Source organism: Pteropus alecto, unplaced genomic scaffold, assembly GCF_000325575.1.
Source record: "Pteropus alecto unplaced genomic scaffold, ASM32557v1 scaffold28, whole genome shotgun sequence".
Lineage (NCBI taxonomy): Eukaryota > Metazoa > Chordata > Mammalia > Chiroptera > Pteropodidae > Pteropus > Pteropus alecto.
The window spans coordinates 582,503-602,370 of NW_006441063.1; the positions used below are offsets into that span (position 1 = coordinate 582,503).

The following is a 19,868-nucleotide window of genomic DNA, read 5'->3' on the forward strand; positions in this document are numbered from 1 at the left end:
AGTGTTGGTGAATATAGAATAATTGGATTATCGGTGAGAGTGGAAAATATCTCAATAACTTTGGAAAACGTTGGCAGTGTCTATTAAAGCTAAACATATGTGCACCTCATGACTCGGCAATTTCACTCCTAGGCATTCAATCGCGAGAAATGAAAAACAATGTTCGCATAAAGACTGTACAAGAATGTTCATAGTGGCTTATTCATAACAGATAAGCACTGCAAATTACCCACCAGTACAGCAGAGAATTACATTTATATAACAGAATACTGCTCAGCAAGCAAAAGAAACAAACTACTGATACAGTCAACAAAAATATTATGTTGAGCAAAGACACCTGACATAAAAGAGTACATACTATACAATTTACAGTTAAATGCAGTCCTAGAACAGACCTGCTGGCAGTGGCTCTGGGAACTCAACAGAACAAGGCTTCCAGATGGACTGCATTGCAAAAGACAGCAAATATCTACAGGACATAGTTTAGGAATGTTATCTGGGTGATATGAGCATGTATAACACTACTCAAATTAATCAAATTTCATAGGTTTCTTTTGCTCTTATAACAACCAACTTTTAATTAGTGTTTGCTGAGGGCTAAGCTTGCTATATACGTTATTTCATTTAATATGACAATACTGCGAAGCATTATTCCCTTCTCACAAAAGAGGAAACGGGTTCAGGGTGGTTAAGTGACACCAACCTTTGTTCTTTGTCTTGCCACTATGCTATACTATACTATCCTCCATCCCACACACCTAGCCTTTCTTTCTTTTAGTTTTTATTCTTCAGTTAGAGTTAATATTCAATATTATTTTATATTAGTTTCAGGTGTACAGCATAATGGTTAGACATTTAACACTTAGCCTTTCTGAGCTTCCACTTCTTTAACTGTAAACTGAAGGGCATACACTTCCTGACCTTTCGGGGCCCTCCTGGCTCTCATTTTCCATGACTGTACAGCAGCTATCGCCAAGCATGCATCTAAGAAAAACATCCTACTTAGAAACCCACGTGACTCTACCACCTCCTCCCAGCCATAGCTGTTTGGGCTGCAGGTGAACATTTGACCTAAGCAGAGTCAATCAGATTCATTCCCTCCTCGTGGACATGGACCAGACAGTGAAATAGTGTGGGCACCAAACTGTATGGCATTGGGGCTGGGATTTGTACCAAAGCCACATGGAAAGCAGGAGCCAAGGACAAGGTGAGGAACCTGGTGTGCAGAGAGATGACTACATCCAACGTGAGAATCACAGAGATGGAGATCAGGGAGAGTGAGAAGCTGCTGGCCAGCTCTGTAGTTCCCATACGGGCCTGCTATAGCTGTTTCTCTGACATTTTCCTGTTTCCATTTCAGAAACCCCCTCAAACCATCTGCATGGATGAGTGGACTTCTGTTCCTTGCAACCAAGCCACCTCTGATAGTAGTGGACATTTAACACTGTTTCTGGCTCCCTGGCACCCTTTAAGCACTCTTTCTACATTTAGGGAATTTCCTACATTATAAGTCCTGCCTCCACAAGACTGAAACCAAAAACTCTCTTTCCCAACTTCCCTTGCAGTTAGGGCCAAAGCATATGACCTAGCTTTGTAGAGCACACACACCCAGAGAGACTTGGATTCAGAAGTAGGTGCCAGGCAGAAACCATTTTCTGGCCAGGATGGTGGCACAGGCATCTGGCTTTTAGGCACCCACGGTGAAATTTCTGGCACCCAGCACCCAGCACGATTCCCATGAGCTTCAAGGTATATCGCCAGTGGTGGTGGCCACGGGATCTTTGCTGGAACTACCCCACTATCTGGTTTAGGCATTGCTTTAGGCGGTGGGCCTCCAATCTGGAGGCCAAGGAACACCTGACATCCCTGAATAAATCCCTTCTTGGCTTCAAAGACCTCTAGTGAGTTCTACGGTTCGCAACAAGATCCCTGAGCAACATCCTGAGTAAGACAGTTTCCCTTAATCTCTCAAATATCATCTCTTTCTGGGCCTTGCCCCTTTCCCCAAAGAACCATGTGAACTCTTCGCCTTGAAAGAGAAAACGACTCAAATTTGGAGCCAGGCTGTGCCCCTCACCCAAAAGTAAGCTCCTTATCACTCATTGCCAGGAAATAGAGAAAATTGAATTAAAAATTATTTAGGCCATCCCTGATTTTCCCAAATCCAAATGAAAAGTGGCCTCTCCTGGAATAAACAATGATCATTCCAAAAACAAATCTCGCAAGCTGTCCAGAGTTGAGTTCCACAGGAATATTTGGCCAGAAAAACATCTACCAAATTAAAATAAAGATCACAGTTTGTGAGAGGAGAAGGTCAAACGCATTGGCAGTTGCTTAGTAATTTCTCTTCTCACACTAGTACTTTTGGGAAGGATCCATATGGAAATCTGAAAAGGCTTCAGTGCTTTCATTCCCAGTCTGAGGTAGGGAGGGAAAGATGAGAAACTCAGCAGCACTGGCCCCGGCTCAGCCAGCCTCTGTCATAGTTCAGGATTCATATGTGGGGCTTTCCAGAGCATTCAGTCTGGAAACATTCATCCTGAGGGTGTGGCCTCTCACTCTAGTTCTCTCATAAACTCTGATGACACCGCCTTTCATCCTTGCTCTCGCATACCGCTTTTTTTGTTTTGGTTTGTTTTGGTTTGGTTTTTCTTTAACCTCAGGCAACCTTTCTGCATCTGTTTCCTCATCTGTAACAGGCGGACAATTATGAGGAAGAGATAAGTTGGAATGCTTGAAACAGCTGTGAAAGCATTGGGCAAAGCTCGGGGCAGACTCCATGAGCCACTGTTGTCACAAGATTCAATCTCACCAAAAGACCAGTACTTCAAGGACTATGTGGAAATCTGCCTCAGAGGGGAAAGCAAGGCATCAAATGTCAGAATATTGAAGTTATTACTATAAGTAGACTTCAAGGAAGAGTCTAAAATAGTTCTCTCCCTGGGCTGCACATTAGAATCACCTGAGGAACTTTTAACTCACCCACAGCTTACAATTTCCAGGCCATACACCATACCAATTACATCAGAATCTTCAGAGGTAGAACAAGGCATTGGTCCAGCTAAAGCTTCATAGGTGATTCCAATATACAGCCCAAGTCAAAAAAACAAGGGTTTAGGTGGACCGACTTTATAAACATGGAATTCATCTGTGTGATATAAAATGTTATAAGGTGTAAGATAGAGTTACCATATGCCAAAGCAACACCACTCCTACATATATACCCAAAGGACCTGAAAGAAGGTATTCTAACAAATACCTGTACACGAATGTTCATAGCAACATTATTCACAATAGCCCAACTATGCAGACAACAGATGTTTATCAACAAATGAATGGATAAACAAAATATGGTGTATACACAGTGGAATATTATTCTGCCATAAAAAAAAAATGAAATGCTGACACATGCTACTACATGGTTGGACCTCAAAAACATTATGCTAGCTGTAAGCAGCCAGCCAGACATCCAAAAATACATATTGCGTGATTCCATTTATATGAAATGTCCACAGAGGCAAATCCATAGACAGAAAGTAGATTAGTGGATTAGGGAAGACTGAGGTATGACTGCTAAATAGGTATAGGATTTCTTTTCACATTGATAAAAATATCTTGGAACTAGATAGAGGTGATGGTTGTACAACATTGTAAGTATACCGAATGTTGCTGAATTGTACACTTTAAAATAGTTAATGGTTCATTTTCTGTGAATTTTACTTCAATAAAAAAAAATTTTTTTACAAGGTGTCCCTGAATTCGGGCAAACAACAGAAATGAGTCCCTGCTTTTGTGTTCTGGTCGGTGTCCTGGCCAGCACCCCCTCGCACCCCAACCCTGAGCTGCAGAGAGGTAGCGACGGCTGGGCTCACACACCACACAGAATGATGTCTTAATGCAGACCAGCTGAGGAATTTCTCCTTCATAAGCCCTCAGCTTTTCGAATATGTGCTTTTCTCCCTTGAGGTTTACTAGAAGAGTTACTCATGGAGTTTCCAACCACAAATTGAGTTTGAAGTGTTTCTTCATTCTCATTGTTTTCAAAGAACTTGTACCTCATGAAACCAAAATAGCAAGGGAAAATATGGTCAATTTTCTGTTTCAGCAAAATCTATTCAGCCCCTTTGGCTCTAGAAGTCATTCCTCTCCCACTTCTGGCAAATTCTACCCCGATTGCTCCATAGGCCAAGACCCAGTGCTGGATTTTCAAAACAAAATGGGCTGGGGAAAACTGAAATGCAGCAGGGGAGGCCCTCCTATGGCCTCTGACCTCACAGTGACCCCAGAACCTGTTTCTCACACCTTTTGTGACAGAAAAGAAAGCATCATGGATTCATACTCTAGGTTTGCTGGCTAATGTGAGTCATGGGGGAGAGAAAAGGCAGTCTGTCTCCAGAAGGGTGATCTGCTAACGGCCTCGAAGTTCCTGCGGATCTTGAGGTGGAGAGCTGTCTCATCTGCGGAGTAGAACACTAGGCCCCAGAAAGACTTTGGGGCCTAAATATTGATGATTGCCCCCAAACTAGAAACAACTTACTTGCTCAGCAATAGGAGAACGAATAAACAAATGAGTACAATCATACGAGGGAAGACTATATGGCAATCAAAAGGAACCACTGATTTATATGATGACATCAATGAATCACACATACACACTACCCAACATTCCACAGTGCCTGACTCTCAGTAATGAGGGATTTGTTCTTCCTAGGGTGCAGCTGCTCTCTCTCCACAGCTTTCCTTTTTCCTTTTAAATCAAGTTGATTGACACATAATTTGCTTACAGTAAAATGTACCCATTTGAAGTGTACAGTTCCATCAGTATAACAAATGTATATATCCATGTAACCACCACCCCAATCCCAATTTATAACATTTTTACCACCTAGTAAGTTTCCTCAGGTCCCTTTGATAGTTGTCCCCTTCCCATCCTTGGCTCCGGGCAACCAACTGATCTGCTTTCTGAGCTATAGATTAGTTCTGTCTGTTCTAGAACTTCATATAAATAGAAGCAAATGGGTCTACAGCCATGCTACCCTGAACATGTCCGATCCCGTCTGATCTCAGAAGCTAAGCAGGATTAGGCCTGGTTAGTACTTGGATGGGAGACCACCTAGGAATACCAGGTGCTGTGGGCATAAAATAAATTTTAAAAAAAACAATAAATAAATAAATAAATAAATAAATAAATAAATAAATAAATAAATAAATGGAAGCAAATGGTTCTTTCAGTCAACATTATGTTGACTGAACATAATTCATCTATATTGTTCCGAATATCAGTTGATTGTTTCTTTTTATTGCTGAGCAGCATTCCATTGTACTAATACAGCTCGATTTGTATATTCAGTCACCTGTTGATGGGCATTTGGATTGTTTCCAGTTTTCACCTATTATGACTAAAGCTGATGTAAGGACCTGTGTGCAAGTCTTTCTGTGGACATGTGTTTTCATTTCTCATTTAGGAGTGGGATTGCTGGGTTAAATGGTAAGTAAATGTTGAACTTTAGAAGAAAATGTTTTCCAAAGTGGCTGGACATTTTGCATTCCCGCCAGCAGCATGTGAGAGTCCCAGTTGCTCCACATCCTCACCAACACTTGCTACTGTCTGCCTTTTTGATTCTATCCATCTTAGTGGGTGAGCAGTGGCATCTCATTGTGGTTTTCATTTGCATTTCCCTAATGACTAATGATGTTGAGCATCTTGTCATGTGCTTATTAGGCACTTGGATATCTTCTTTGATGAAATAGCTTTTCGAATTTGTCTGGTTTTAAAAATTAGGTAATCTTATTGTTGGGTTTTAAGAGTTTTAAAATATATATATTATTTATGTATTCTCATATATATTCTCATTTATATTCTGTATGCAAGGCTTTTATCAGTTATTGTAACAGTTCTAATCTGGGTGGCTTTACCCATTCAACAACCAAATCCTTATTAAGCAGCTAATATGTCTCAGACTCTAGAAACTATGAGGTGAATAAAACATAAACCCTTGCCCTTTTTAAAGACTCACAGTTTAGAGCAAGCCACTGGTGAAGGACCCTATAAAGCAAGTTAAGGAATTGAGACATTATTCTGTGAGAAACATAAAGATGGCCCTGAAGAGGTGGACATGGGGGAAGGATGAGAGTTGAGGCCAGGAGACCTCCTGTCCAGAGAACTTCTTTTTCCATTTTGCTCCAGATTTACTCTGCTGTGAGCCACTTCTGATTCTCTTTGTAGGGCTCACTTAGTCATTTTTCTCTAGTTGAGGTAGAGAAAGCTCTAGCTCTGCCTGCTTCTGGAGAACATGTCGTCAGTAATATTTGTGACTCGTAGTCAAAGGAATATTGTCTGTGCTGCTGAGTGTGTTTTAAATTCAAGTGCCAGGGGATATGGAGATGGTCATTAATTTTAAGTGCATCTATTGTTAGCAAATGATGTCACCACTAAGCTCTCCAACTTGTCACAAGAAGTCTGGATGTATTTTGGGTTCCTGCAGCAGGGACAGTTCCTGTTTTGCAGCAAGCAGGCTATGAATACTGTCTGCATTCTGTAAGGAATGGGAGAGCTTTTGGTGGACATTTAAAATAATACTGGTTCTTGGAAGCAAACATTCTGGACCAATGAGTCAATCAAACTTCATATCAGTTCTAGGTAGGGGAAATGACAAAGAGCTGGCTGTTTGTAATTATATAAATGTCAACCTCTGTCCTTTGCAAGCTCCTCGAGGTAGGCACTCATGTCCTATTTATCATGGTGTTCCCTGCTCCTTGTTTCAATTTTTTTCTCATTTATTTGTTTGGTCTCCCATAGAAGAATATAACTTTCTCAAAGACAAAGTCTATGCAATCATATCTCTCATAATATCCCCTGAGTGTATTGAAGGTACAGTGTGTACCCGTTGTTTCATTGAATAGAGCAAGTTCTCCTTTTCGAAAAGGTAGAATAAAGAGTAAGAAAATTCTAACAGTACCATTTTAGAATTATCTGGTAGATTTTTCTCTGTCAGCATTGCAGACAAAGGTCTATTACATTGGTAGTTAAAAATTCAAATAATTACATTCACCGGAGGGTCAGAAAAACAGGTTGCTTGTTTAGAATCATTTACTGTAGAACTTAAGGGATTTTTTTTCCTTGGGCTATCTCAGTTAGATTTGAGCATCTAGGACTGTAGAGCTGTGGGAAAAATTTGTGATGAGTCTTTGTGTTATATTAAAACCCTTAGAACAACAAGAACAAAACTTAGGAAAAAATTTTTCAACATCCATAATCACACAATTCCAACAAGATAGTTTTCATGTTTTCTTCTTCTTTAGGAATATAATTTCTTTAAGGGATTTTTTTTTTAAAGTAAGTGAGCTTAAAATAATGTGACTAGAAAACCACTGTAGTTTTTGGTGATTACACCAATGAATTCATAACTGAAATTAGAATTTAAAAATCACCAAAATGATTTTTTCATATATTTGGCCCAGGAGTTCTGTTTTTAAAATAAATGAAAAACCCCATCACCTACTTTTTTCTCTCATTCTCCATTCTCTCCCCCACGATCACACATTCAGTGAAACCTAATCCAAAGAACGAGTGTCCAGGTACAGCTTTCATGGAAGCCACTTGAAGACCATGCTCCTTGGGTTTCCAAGTATCTTCTAGCATCTTCTCTGGACTTCCCAACCCCTGCAGCTACTGGCAACTGACTGCTAGGAGACAGAAGGAGGGGGCCTTGTAACTCACCATGCAGCAACAGGACCAGCATTCCGTGACCTTTCACGAATCTAGTGGCTTAGAACCACCCAGCTGTGAGATCCCTACCAGAGGGGAGAGAACACAGGTCACTAGGTGCCCAAGAGCAGTCCCTGGAGAACCAGGACACTCAGTCCCCTCCTCACACCTCCATACTTCCTCCAGACTGCCCTGCTTTTTCCCTCTTTTTCACACTCACTTCTCTTCATCAATCTTGGAGTTGGGTTTAAATTAAGAAAACCAGTAACAACGGTCAGTCAGAAGCTCCCCGCAAACTGACAGCTTGGATCTATTTGGAAATGCTTCATCAGACTAAAACTTTGACAGCAACCCAGATGGACTTACCAACAACCCAGCAAGAAAATGGACAGACAAGAAATCTCGTCAGAGAAACCTTAATGAATAGTTCCCAAATGTTGCTTACCGTCCTGGGGGTCTGCTCGGTCCCATTCCTCCTCTGAGGTGCCCTTTAGCTCCCCCAACCCAGTCATCTCCAAAGTCAGGCAGCCACAGACGCTAAATCATCCAACAAAAAAGTAAGGTGGGGGATGGTGAGCAGGGGGCAAAGAGTTGCTTGTGCAGGTTCGAGCGCTTATTTTTCTTTCTCCAGATTTAATGGCAGAAAAATCCTGTATCGGATGAGGATTACCAGAGATGAAAGAATGTGTCTGCCTTTTGAATCACCAAAGCCAGTGACAGATTTTGCTGACACACCAATCGGCTTTATCCCCAGGCTTTGGCCTCTCCATCTGCCAGGCCCCTTTCTCTTCTTAAAACCTTTACAGATCCCACCTCCTGCCCTGACCCCAGCCCCAGCCCCAACCAATATGCAGCCAAAAATTGGCTTCCTGCCACCCAAATAGCATTATCAGCATTTTCAACAAGGACATGTTATATAACTTGGAGAGGTGGAAAAGGACAGGACAGCTTAAAATAATGTTTTCCCAAAATGCAGGCTGCTGATTTACTTTCTTTGGAGTGGTTGATGATGGATGATCCAAAACCAGACTGGAAAGAAGGCCCTTCACGACAATCAGGCTAGAGTCTCAGCTTTGGAGTTGAGGTTGTGCTGGCCACCACCCAAGGCAACAAGTCCATGGGCCATTTTTAGAATCTGGCTGGGCTTTCTCAAATCCATCAGGACTCAGGCCCTCACTACTCAGAGTGTGGCCCTTGACCAGCAGCGGTAGTATGGGGAGCTAGTTAGGAATTTGAAATATCAGTACCCCCCATCCCCACCCTAGACCTCTGGAATCAACATCTGCATTTGAACAAGATTCCTACACTCAGGAAAGTTCAGAAAGCCCCAATTTAGGGGAGCAGTGGAGGGGATATGCTCAAGGTAATGGCGGCAGTTCAGGTGTCTCCATATTTTTCTGGTGCCAGCAGATCCATCAGGTCTGGCTGCAGGGTCTGGCTCTCTGTTCTGCTGAGACCAAGCTCCCAGGTATCGATGGAAACCTGCTACGTCCTGGCTATCCTGGCTACGCTGGCCTTGGTGTACCTAGGCTGATGGGCAGAGGCCTGGAGTCCCTTCAACAAGGACTCTGGGTATGAATCTAAGCATCTGAGGCTGCTGTAACCTGGGTAATTTTTGTTTTCTCCCATTTGGACCTTGAAAGCCAAAGTATGGCTAAACTGGTCATAACCTCTGCTGGGAAGAAAACCATATGGAAGATGGGGTAGGAATGTGGATAGAGGAAGCCCCCCAAATGAAGTTGCTGTCCCCAGGGGTGGGCTTGCCCTACCTAGCGGGGAGCAGTGGGCAACACTCCCCTTGTGACCAATAGTATTGAAGGTGTCTTTGAAGTCTTCATCGCAAACCTTGGCCCAAGGAAACCTCTACTCCCCCAGCAGCAGGCCAGAGGCTGAAACGCGGCTGTGCAAGCAACCTGTCTGCAACTTCAACCCTCGTTCGCAGCTTCTAGAGTTGCCTTTGCTTTCAGTTGCTCTGGGCCAAGGACATTCCTGAGGAAGACCATCTCTGCCTGTGAAATCGGACATTTCTCTTGAGTGGAAAGTAAGGAACAATCAGAGACTCTCAAGGGAAACAAGAAGAGGCCCATCCACCTGGTGACTCCAACTGGGGGACAAGCAGCCTTGGAATCAAAAACTTTTCCCAAGGGGGAAAAAAGCAAGGGGGGACAAGTTGTCACAAGAAGTGCAATTGACTGAAATGCCCCCAAGGAGAAACTTCAGATAGGATCCTGTTATCCAAAGATCAAGATAGCGTGACCCCCCAGCCACTCAAGGGCTGGGGAGGAGGGTAGTTTGCACTCAGACTGGCTCTCTGTCACAATGCAGTTGGCAGCTGATAAAAAAAGGGTAGGGAAGGGGAGGAGGGCTGTGCTAAGTGAGCACGTGAAATAAAGGTGGCCCAGGATGCAATATTTGGCCTTTGCAGCACTTTGGCCTTCTAGAAAAGCTTCCTAGTGTTTCTTTGTAATTGCTGTTGCATTGGTGGGGGATAGCCAGCAGGAACTCGGCAAGGGGCCTTTAATAAAAGGAGAAGACAGAATTCTTCCTTCCAAGTTCAGGATTTCAAACATTCAGCAGTCTTCTAAGGGAGCTTGTGGAGGGGACTTGAATACTAAACCAGATTCCTTCTATTTCTCTGCCTGACTCCTCCTGGTTGCACACATGTACGCACACCACAAGAGACAAGACCATTCTGTAAGTGCAGAGGGCGCAGGCAGATTCAGCCTGGCACCAAGTGAAACAAAGCCAGGTGCCATTTTGTCTGATACAAGGCAGATGTGGCAAACTCTGCAATCACTTCCTTCGACATCTTTATTTACAGATGAGGAACCTTGGGTACAACTGCAACATGAAATGTTCTTACGCTTCGTTCAGGTTCCCCCCAGAAACAGATTCAGAGACAAGGATATGAATGGAAGTACTTGATTTGGGAGGTGATTGCAGAAAGCACCAGCAGGGAAGGTAGTAATCAATGGTGTTATCAAGCAAGTTGGCACAACAGGCACGTAAAATCTAATCTGTGGTGAACTCTGGGCGACAGTATAGAGCATACATCTCAGAAATACTTCAACTTCAGGGTAGGGAGCTGGAGCATTAATCCACCAACTCCTGCCCTCAGTAGAGGGCCGCTCCCAGAGATGAGAGTTTTTCATTTTCCAGCAGCCTCTGGCTACCTGGCATAAAAGATGCAATGCTCTGACTGATTCCTAAAGAAAACTTCTTTCTAGGTTACAAATTTGAAATATCAGCACCTCCACCCCTACCCTAAACCTCTGAAATCAACATTTGCATTTAAACAAGATTCCTACACCCAAGAAAGTTCAGAAAGCCCCAATTTAGGGGAGTGGTGGAGGGGATCTGCTCAAGGTAATGGCAGCAGTTCAGATGTCCCCACATTTTTCTGACCCCAGCAGATCCACCAGGTCTGGCTGCAGGGTCTGGCCCTCTGTTCTGCTGAGACCAAGCTCCTGGGTATCCATGGAAACCTGCTACATCCTGGCTGTCCTGGCCATGCTGGCCTTGGTGTGCCTAGGCTGATGCACTCACCAATCTCTAAAGAAAACTTTTTTCCAGAGTCATCTCTCTCCGCAAATCAAATGGCAAAATTCCTTCTGAAAGCTGGAAGTAACTAAGCGTCCTCAGTTTAGAGTTGGTAAAGAAGTGCTGATGACCAAGGACACATGGTATGGGAGGGGCGTTGGGCCTTTTGCCCAACGTAGAGCTGCCCTGGGATGGGCTGTAGGGTCTCATCCTGCTCTGATACATGAGGCTGCCCCTCACCAGCTCCACAGCTGGTGGCACCACTCTACATTGTGTAGCAATACTGGAGACTTTAGCTGTTATTCAGAGGACACATATTAGCCTCCAGCCTTTCTGCACTCTGATCACAATTTATAGACACTCTGACCCTGGATGACTGGTCTCCTGGCCTTTGCTCCTTTCTTTCTCCACTTCACCTGCTGAAAGCCCACCCTTCCCAGTGGACTCAGTACAAGTGCTACCTTTTTTAAGAAATAAGCCCCTTCCAGACGCCCTTCCTCCTCACCTGCAGGCATCAGCCTTGCCATTGATAGTGTTTGGATGGGCCAGGGCTGTACTTGACCCAAGTGCACACTCCCACAAACACCTGGCCACTACCACCACACAGTGGGCAAGATGGAGGACAAGGAGTCATGGGGCCAAGGAACATCTCCACCCAGTTTCTGGGTACCTGGGACCTCAGAACTCCCTGCTCAACAGATTCTGAACCTTCTTTTCTTAGTCCACCCTCCTGAGGGTAGACTGTGCCACTCACCACTGTGCCCCCCTTAAGGTTCAGCTGATTGCAAGTGAGGACATGTGTGGAAAAGGGCCCTTATGGTGTGGAATGGACCCTGGCTGGGAAGAGAGGGATGCTGCACTACAAGCCTTGAGCTGGGGCCACTCTCTGCACCATCATGTTCCATCTCAGAACTGGTAAAGAAGCACCAATACAAAATTGCCAAACTTGAATCTGGCCTCCCAGATCATTATGAAGGTAACTTTGACAAGGTAAGAGGATAGAACACATTTTATTTAACAGTTTGTCAGCTTGATTTATAACTTTTAAATATTTTGAATATGGTATGTGGCCACCATGTGTACTCTTGCCCTCCCTCCTCCCCATCCCACAAACATTAGGGCGAGCCTATGTTAAGCGCACAGCCAGTGGTGCACAAATGTTTGCTAATGAATCTCCTGTGAGAATGTATAGAAGAGCTAGAGAAAGAGGACTGGGTGAGTGACAGCCTTGGCCCCTGACTCTGCCTTTTTCTGACTTACTAGAGGAATCTCAGGACAGACACCTTCACTTCTCGTGCCTTACTGTACTTGAAACAAATTCCATAATCTAGTCCAGGGGTCCCCAACCCCCAGGCCGCGGACCAGTACTGGTCTGTGGCCTGTTAGGAACTGGCCCACACAGCAGGAGGTGAGCAGCAGGTGAACAAAGCGTCATCTGTATTTGCAGCCAGTCCCCAGCACTAGCATCACCACCTCAGCTCCACCTCAGATCATCAGGCATTAGATTCTCACAGGAGTACCAGTCTCTGCTGCCAAAAAGGTTGGGGACCACGAATTCTAGTTCATACCATCGTCATTCTTCGAGTGAGGAAATTGAGGCCCACATAAGTTAAATGACCTGCTCCCCAAGGTGACAGTTAGGTGGAGGTGGAGCTAGGACCCAGTCCTCCAGCCTCCCAGCCCCTGGGTTTTTATGGGACCCTAGCAAGACAGGAACATAAAGGATCCCCATCCCTGTGGCCACGCCGCTGCCTACATGAGAAGGAGGATGGGGGATGCCAGGCACCACTAAACTAACTACCTTGACTGAATCCATCCGGTGCCAAAAGCACCTAACTCCTTTGTTCTCTTTTAGCAAACCACTCGACTTCCCCAGTCGTTTCCCTTTCGACCTTCCAATCGAAACCCAGCTCTGTATGGGCTGGTTAGATCGGCTTGGGGTCAGGGGCCTCGGTTCTGCAATTCCGGGTAGGGGAGGAGCAGAGAAAACACTGCCTTCGTTTCGCTTTCGCCCGGTGGAGTGATGTCGCCCCAGCTGCAGACCGGAACACAGTCGGTATGCGGGCTTGCCACCGTGGTAATGGAGAGGCAGTCGACAGCCAGTCACAAGTCTGGACGTTTCAGCCCAGCCTCACCCACCGTCACTTCCCCGGGCGTCGGAGAACTAGTTCAGCTCGCTAACCCCGGTTGGCAACCCCCGTGACACAGTGGTTTTTTCCGCTTAAGGTCGTGTCCTTGCGAAACCTCTACAGCCTCTGCTTGCATCCACCCGCCCACTCCCACCCCGGGGGCGAAAAGGTGAGGCAGTCGGGCGCAAAGCTCCGCCCTAGGGGTTAGGCCTCCAGGGGGAGCCGAGGTTCAGGAGCCTGGGCGGGGCAGCTCCTTCGCCCGTTCCCGCCCCCGCCACCCCATTCTCACCAGCTAGGCGGGGCGAGGCGGAGGCCAGGGAAAGTCCCAGGGCGTGTCTGTGCCGGAAACGTTAGTCACGCACCTGGAGCCTCATAGTGTCCGGCTGGGAGGAATGCCAGGGAGAGGGCCTGACTTGCCAAAGGTCGCACCCTGGTGAGGGTCTCCCAGTGTCCTGCCTTCCTGACCCCGCCACATAGTTCTTATGGTGGCTGACACCCTGTTTGCTCATCTGTAAATGAAGCGCTGGCCCCGGGTCCCTTCCTGCCATTTCTCTAAAAAAGCTGCCTGCTGCCCAAAGATACACTTCCTTGGAATCTCTTGAAATCATCACTCTTTGCATTGCCTCGAAAGTAGGTCTCTCTTCATTTCCTAGTAAAAAGAACCATCGCTCCTTGAAGAAAAGGCTGCTTCCAGGTCTGGAGCAGGCAAAATAAAACACGACCCTGAACCATTATATTATTTCAGAAGACAAGCCATTAAAGATATTTGGGACAAGTGTCAAGATGAATAGTGACTAGTGAATTGAAATACATCAAATAAAATAAATATATTTGTTCAATCCATGAGTTTATAATGACACTTAAGAAAGAAAAACTCTTATCAGTAGACTTTGGAGATAATTAGGGCATTATTCTGAAAGGTGATAACTAAAGGGAAAGAAGCATTTATCTTGCCTTTTCTTCACAGACTGTGTTTCAGGATAATTAAATACTAAATACATGAGTTGACGAGGGAAAGGTTTTCTTTATAAAAGAATCACAGGTAATAAAGGCAGATGTGATAGAATGAGGAAATCACTAGATTGCAATGATATCATGGATCCTACTGATCATTCTTAACATTTCCTCAAAATGGCACAACTAGACATAATAGAAAGTACACAACACTACCACTGATGTACTCAAAGCCAAAAGAGAAAAAGAACTTGAAGCTAATCAAGTCTCCAGATCTAGTTGCTATTTAAAGAAATTTGAAAATACGAAGGGTGGAGAGATATGTTAAAAGTCACCAAAGATATAATCAGTTAAATACATGAACTGTGGAAAATTTTACAAGGCAAATCATCCAGTTTTTCCAACAAATGAATGGAATGGGAGAGGAGGGAGAATAAGGGAAATCTGGTAAGTAAACGAGACTTAGGAAACATTGATCAAAGCAATTTTGGGACAATTTTAAAACAATCAGTAAAAATGACACATAGATTAATTATTAGATAATATACAGAATTGGTTTTCTGTTGGGTGTGATCATGACATTATGGTTCTATTTTTAAGGTTCTTCTGCAGTTCGAAAAAATATAGAAATATTTATGGTAAAATGATATGATGTCTGGGATTTGCTTTAGAATACTCCCACAAAACAAGTGGCGGGGTGAATTGAAACAAAACTAGCAGAGAGAGCATAACTGAAAACTGGGTGATGAATAAATGGAGTCTCTTTACTTTTTTGTGAGTTTGAAATTTTTTCATAGTAGCTTTTAAAAAGTATTCCCCTTGTTTGGCCTCTTTTAGATATACAGTTAGATATATTCCATGGGAAAAAAATTTTCATTTTTCTCTACATTTACTGCTGTGCATTCTTATCAGCTTTCCTATATTTCCTTCATTTGAAAATAAAAATAACCTATTAAAAGTGAAATAATTAGCAATCGTCTCTTCTTTTTTTAAAAAAATCTAGAACAGTTCTATACATAATTTAGAACTCAATTCAAAATGGTTAAAGACAAAACTGAAAATAAGAACGTCTGAGTTTTATGACCCATTGGACGTATTTTTTTTTTTTTTGGTTTTTTTAGCTAACCATAAGAGGTGGTTTATAATAAGCATTAATGCATTAATTTCTTATGGACCCCCAAAATGTGCTGTTTTGTCTCAGGTGTCTACTGTGTCAAGGTATGAAACAAATGTGTGCTCTTTATTTAAAACTCGTGAATGTCAATTCTTGGTTGAAGCAAAGGAGGACGGTTAAGCTCATTCTGAGTTGTAGGGAGGCAGCTTCATTCTACTAAAATCCTTCCCCCAAACAGGCCCCATCTCTTGTGTTTCACTTTTCTCTTTTGTAAAATGAGGCTGTTTTACTTTTTCCTAGCAGAGTTCTAAGGGCTAATTAAAACCTGTGAAAGCACTTTTAAAGAAGATCCTAAGATCTACCATGCTTGAGAAGTGAAAACTATCATTAATATATTTTAATCATCACATTAAATACCCACATAGACACACCCACCTCTTCTCCATTCAGGCAGATTTTTGCAAAGAAGTAATTAAGAGTGATGATGTCATAACCACAGATCGCTGCTTTCATCCTGAAAGCTGCTGTTTCCAAGCGCTTAATAACTCCTCATTAAACTTTTAAAACATATTAAATAAGTACAGATTCTTCATATCTGAGTGAAACATTTTTCTTTGTAAGCCGAGTAAATGAATATGAAAAGTAGTGGTCATTTAGATAAGTTGCCAAAACCCAGAGGGCAGCACCAATAAATAAATAAATTTTAGCAGTAAAATGCTGAGATTGCACGTTTGGTAAAGCATTTTGCCTCCAAAAAGATCTCCCTGAGACCTGTACTTGCCCTTTAGGTCCTCACCAGGGCGTGAGGAGCTACCGGATTCCTGTCTCCTGGCACCTAGAAAGGAACGATGGCAACTTCTCAGACATTAAATGCGAAGGCCTCTGGAAAATAGCTGATAGTGAGTGCATTGGTAATAGAGACACCAGCTACAGTAACATAGCTCTTTGAAATTCTAATACAATAGCCTCAAATTCCCTTGCGGTGGGAAACCCTGTGTCTTTTTCCAATATCTACGGGGAAGCACCAGATAGTGGGGTGGAGCAGGAGAATGGAATGTTTTACCTAGTGACTGTTTTTTTGCTTGCTCAGAATTCTGTCACATTTCACTTCTTGTTTTCTGTCCACTCCATGTCAACCTTAACATGTAATAAAGCTTCTTTTCCTCAATTTCCCCAAAACACCATTCATCAAGGCTGCTGTGAATGTGTAGCAAATGTTTCCTGGGGATTTGAGAAGCAATGGGGTGCTACTTCACAGAAATGCACAGAGGCGCATTTAAGACAGAATAGTAGTCAGCTCTCAGCCATTCTTCTCTCCCTCATTACAACCCCCTTTCCCGACCAGGATCCTTCCCCTAGGCATCTCTCCAACTCAGCTTCACCTCCAGCTATTTTGTGGGCCATGTCTCCTTTGTTCTTCTCCCTATCAGACTCACCCCCAAATACCCCAAATTCTCATTCTTTTCTTCTGCTGAGAAGTCTGACTTTCTCTTTGTCTCATTCATTCCCAGGTGGCCCCAGCTTTGTTATCTTTCTACAATCACAATGGCTCATGAGTTTGCTTTTCTAAATAAAGACAGTTCTGCCGCAAGAATTCTGTTATCACTCAGGAATGCTTTGCCGAAATTAGCCATTTCTGCAGCAATTAACAGAAAAATGCATCTAGTAATGACTTATATCAGCAGCTCTCAAACTGTTTTGGTTTCAGAACTCCTTTACACTCTTAAAAATTATAAAAGATCCCAAAAAGGCTTTGTTTATGTTATATCTATTAATATTTACTGTATAAAAATTAAAGCCGAGAAAAATTTTAAATTTGTATTTATTAATTTGAAAATAATAAGCTCATTACATGTTAACAAAATAGAACATATTTATGAAAAATAGCTCTCTATTTTCCAAGAGAAATGAGTGAGAATGACACTGTTTTACATCTTTGCAAATCTCTTTTTTGTCTGACTTAATAGAGACAGCTGGATTCTCTATCTGCTTCGCCTTGCAGTCTGTTGTGATATCAAAACATCATGTAACCTCTAGGAAACTCCACTGTATGCTCATGAGAGAATAAGGATGAAAAGGGCAAATAACATCTTATTATCATCATGAAAATTGTTTTTTTCCTTGTGGGGCTTCTAAAAGGGTCTTGGGGATTCCCAGAGATCCCCAGAACACACTTTAAGAACCGCAATCTTAAAACATAAAGATATATATTGTTTACTTAATAAGAGGTCTGTGGTAGGTGGGTTCAGGGTTGATTGAGCAGGTAATGTCAGAAGTCCCTGGTGCTTTCCTACCTTCCATTCCACCACCATTGCATGTTGGCTTCTCATGTTCAGGCTTGTTGCAAGAAGGCAGATACTGACTTCATGTACATTCAAGGAAGAAAGCAGGGGGTGCATCTAGGGAGGCCACCAACTTCTCCTCCTCTCTCTGTTTCTTACAAGCAAGAGAAAATTTTTTCCAGAAGCCTTCCAGCAGATTTCTCTTTGAACCTTATTGGTATTGATGAGTGACATGAGTACTCTTAAATACAAAAGAAAATGGAAAAGTGAGTCTCTAGAGAAGGGAAACAAGACTGCTATTATAAGTTGAACCCAAGCCTCCTTGTCCCCTGGAGCCGGGCACATGGCTACCCAAACAAAATCAGGGTTCTGTTAGCAATGTAGATAGGGATTGGCTGCATGGTAAGCAAAAGTGCTACCATCGGCTCTTAAACTAATGAATATTTCTCCTGCTATACCTTTATCCACAGTAAGGAAGCAAAATGTACAATTGACCCAATACTATTGGCAAAGCCTCAACTATGAGGCTTGGATTTCTAGTAAAAATGGTCTTGAGCCACCAAGTTGGGTGAAAGTGCAGGACAGTTGTGTTATTTTTCAAACATTAAGATGAACATTAAATTGAACATGGAAATCTTCATTGTATAGATATCCCAGACCATCTCTAAGGGTCATCTTAAGAGTATCATATCGGAAAAGAGTTCTCTGTGGCTTCCTTGGATATAAGATCTTTGTGGAAATAATAGAGCTCTAAAGATTATCATAAAGATTTTAAAGTATTATTTCACCTACATGGATTAACAAGCAAAGCTATGGCCCCACATAATTCTAGCTCAGTGAGTGTCTACAAGTGATGAGCCACAAATTTGAAGATGCCTAGCCAATTTTTCCAGAAATATTCATTGAGCAGGCTTGGAATATATACATAAGAATATTGTTTGTTTTATTTGAAACTTATCTCATTCTAAAAAAGAATTCTAGTAGCATACAACACAAAAATAAAATATATTGAGTATCTACAATAAGAATTTTTCTAATCAATTTTTTTCTAACCAAAATGAAGAAATCGGACAGGAAGGAAAACAGGACAGGAAAAATAGCATGAAGCTAAGGTTAATGTCTAAAATTCATGACGTAAGGTTACACACTGTTTTTAGAGATGACTTTCAAATTTGCCAGCAGCCTATTCGAAGATAGAAATGCAGGGAGGAAAACGTGGCATAGATGATAGAGGCTCTGTTTATCCCTCTGGCGACCAAGTCAAAGTTGTGACAGAAACAAGGAGTAAACAGTAAGGAAAATCGCCTGGGATCTAGATGAACAAGCCATGCAACTACAGAGAAATCTAAGAAAGCACCCTGCAACAGCAGAAGGTAGGATGGGGCGAGGACGCGAGGCTGCCCAGTCCCGAGGGGCTGAGTGGGACGGAGGTCATAGCAGCAATAGCTGCAGACGCTTCTTAAAGGGACCATGTCCACAAGCGGACTTTCGCAGTGACGGACCTGCTCCCTCTGAGCACCAGCACCGGTTTGGCTGTGCAAGGGGCACCAGGGACTTGCAAGGGGACACTGAGTTGTCGAAGTGAGGGCCGAGGCAAGACTTGCTCTGTACAAAAATGCCAGAGGTATCCTTTATTCCTCTGTTGAGCTCTACCTCTCCCAGTGCATGGAGGCAGTGCTGCCATAGCCGTGACATCATCAAACTGGATAACAGAGGTCACTCTGCCCAGAGGATTCCCTGAAACTCTGCTTCCCTTAACTCGCAGCCCCACCTAAGCCACATACAGGTGTGTCCTCACTTAGTCAGGTTCCCCTTGGCGAGCAGCGCCTAGACTGGTGGAAGCTGGCCTCAGTTGCTGGTGTGGCTTTTTGAGGCAACTATAAGCACAGCATCTGTGGATTGCTTGCTGAATCTTAACAGGTGGCTTCTGAGGGGCACAAGCTGGGGCACAAACAGGTGGCTTCTGAGGGGCACAAGCTTGTGTGGCTTTTTGAGGCAACTATAAGCACAGCATCTGTGGATTGCTTGCTGAATCTTAACAGGTGGCTTCTGAGGGGCACAAGCTGGGTCTAAACTTGGCCTGCAGCTGAACCCCTCTCAGGTCTGTGCCACTGGACACATAATACACAAAGCCATGCTAA

General features: G+C 43.3%; 1 protein-coding gene and 1 pseudogene across 1 annotated transcript in view; one reads left to right on the forward strand and one right to left on the reverse strand.

The window, feature by feature from the left end:
- Positions 1-7,642, reverse strand: part of NYX (nyctalopin) — a 14,821-nt gene extending 7,179 nt beyond the window's left edge. Inside the window, exons 1-2 of the mRNA XM_015594365.1 lie at positions 7,503-7,642; positions 2,615-2,787 (exon numbers count right to left, since the gene is read on the reverse strand). Of these exons, the coding sequence (XP_015449851.1) occupies positions 2,615-2,787; positions 7,503-7,642 (313 nt within the window). The remainder of the gene's footprint in view (positions 1-2,614; positions 2,788-7,502) is intronic.
- LOC112484912 lies at positions 5,020-5,138 on the forward strand (annotated as a pseudogene).
- Positions 7,643-19,868: the final 12,226 nt, after the last annotated feature.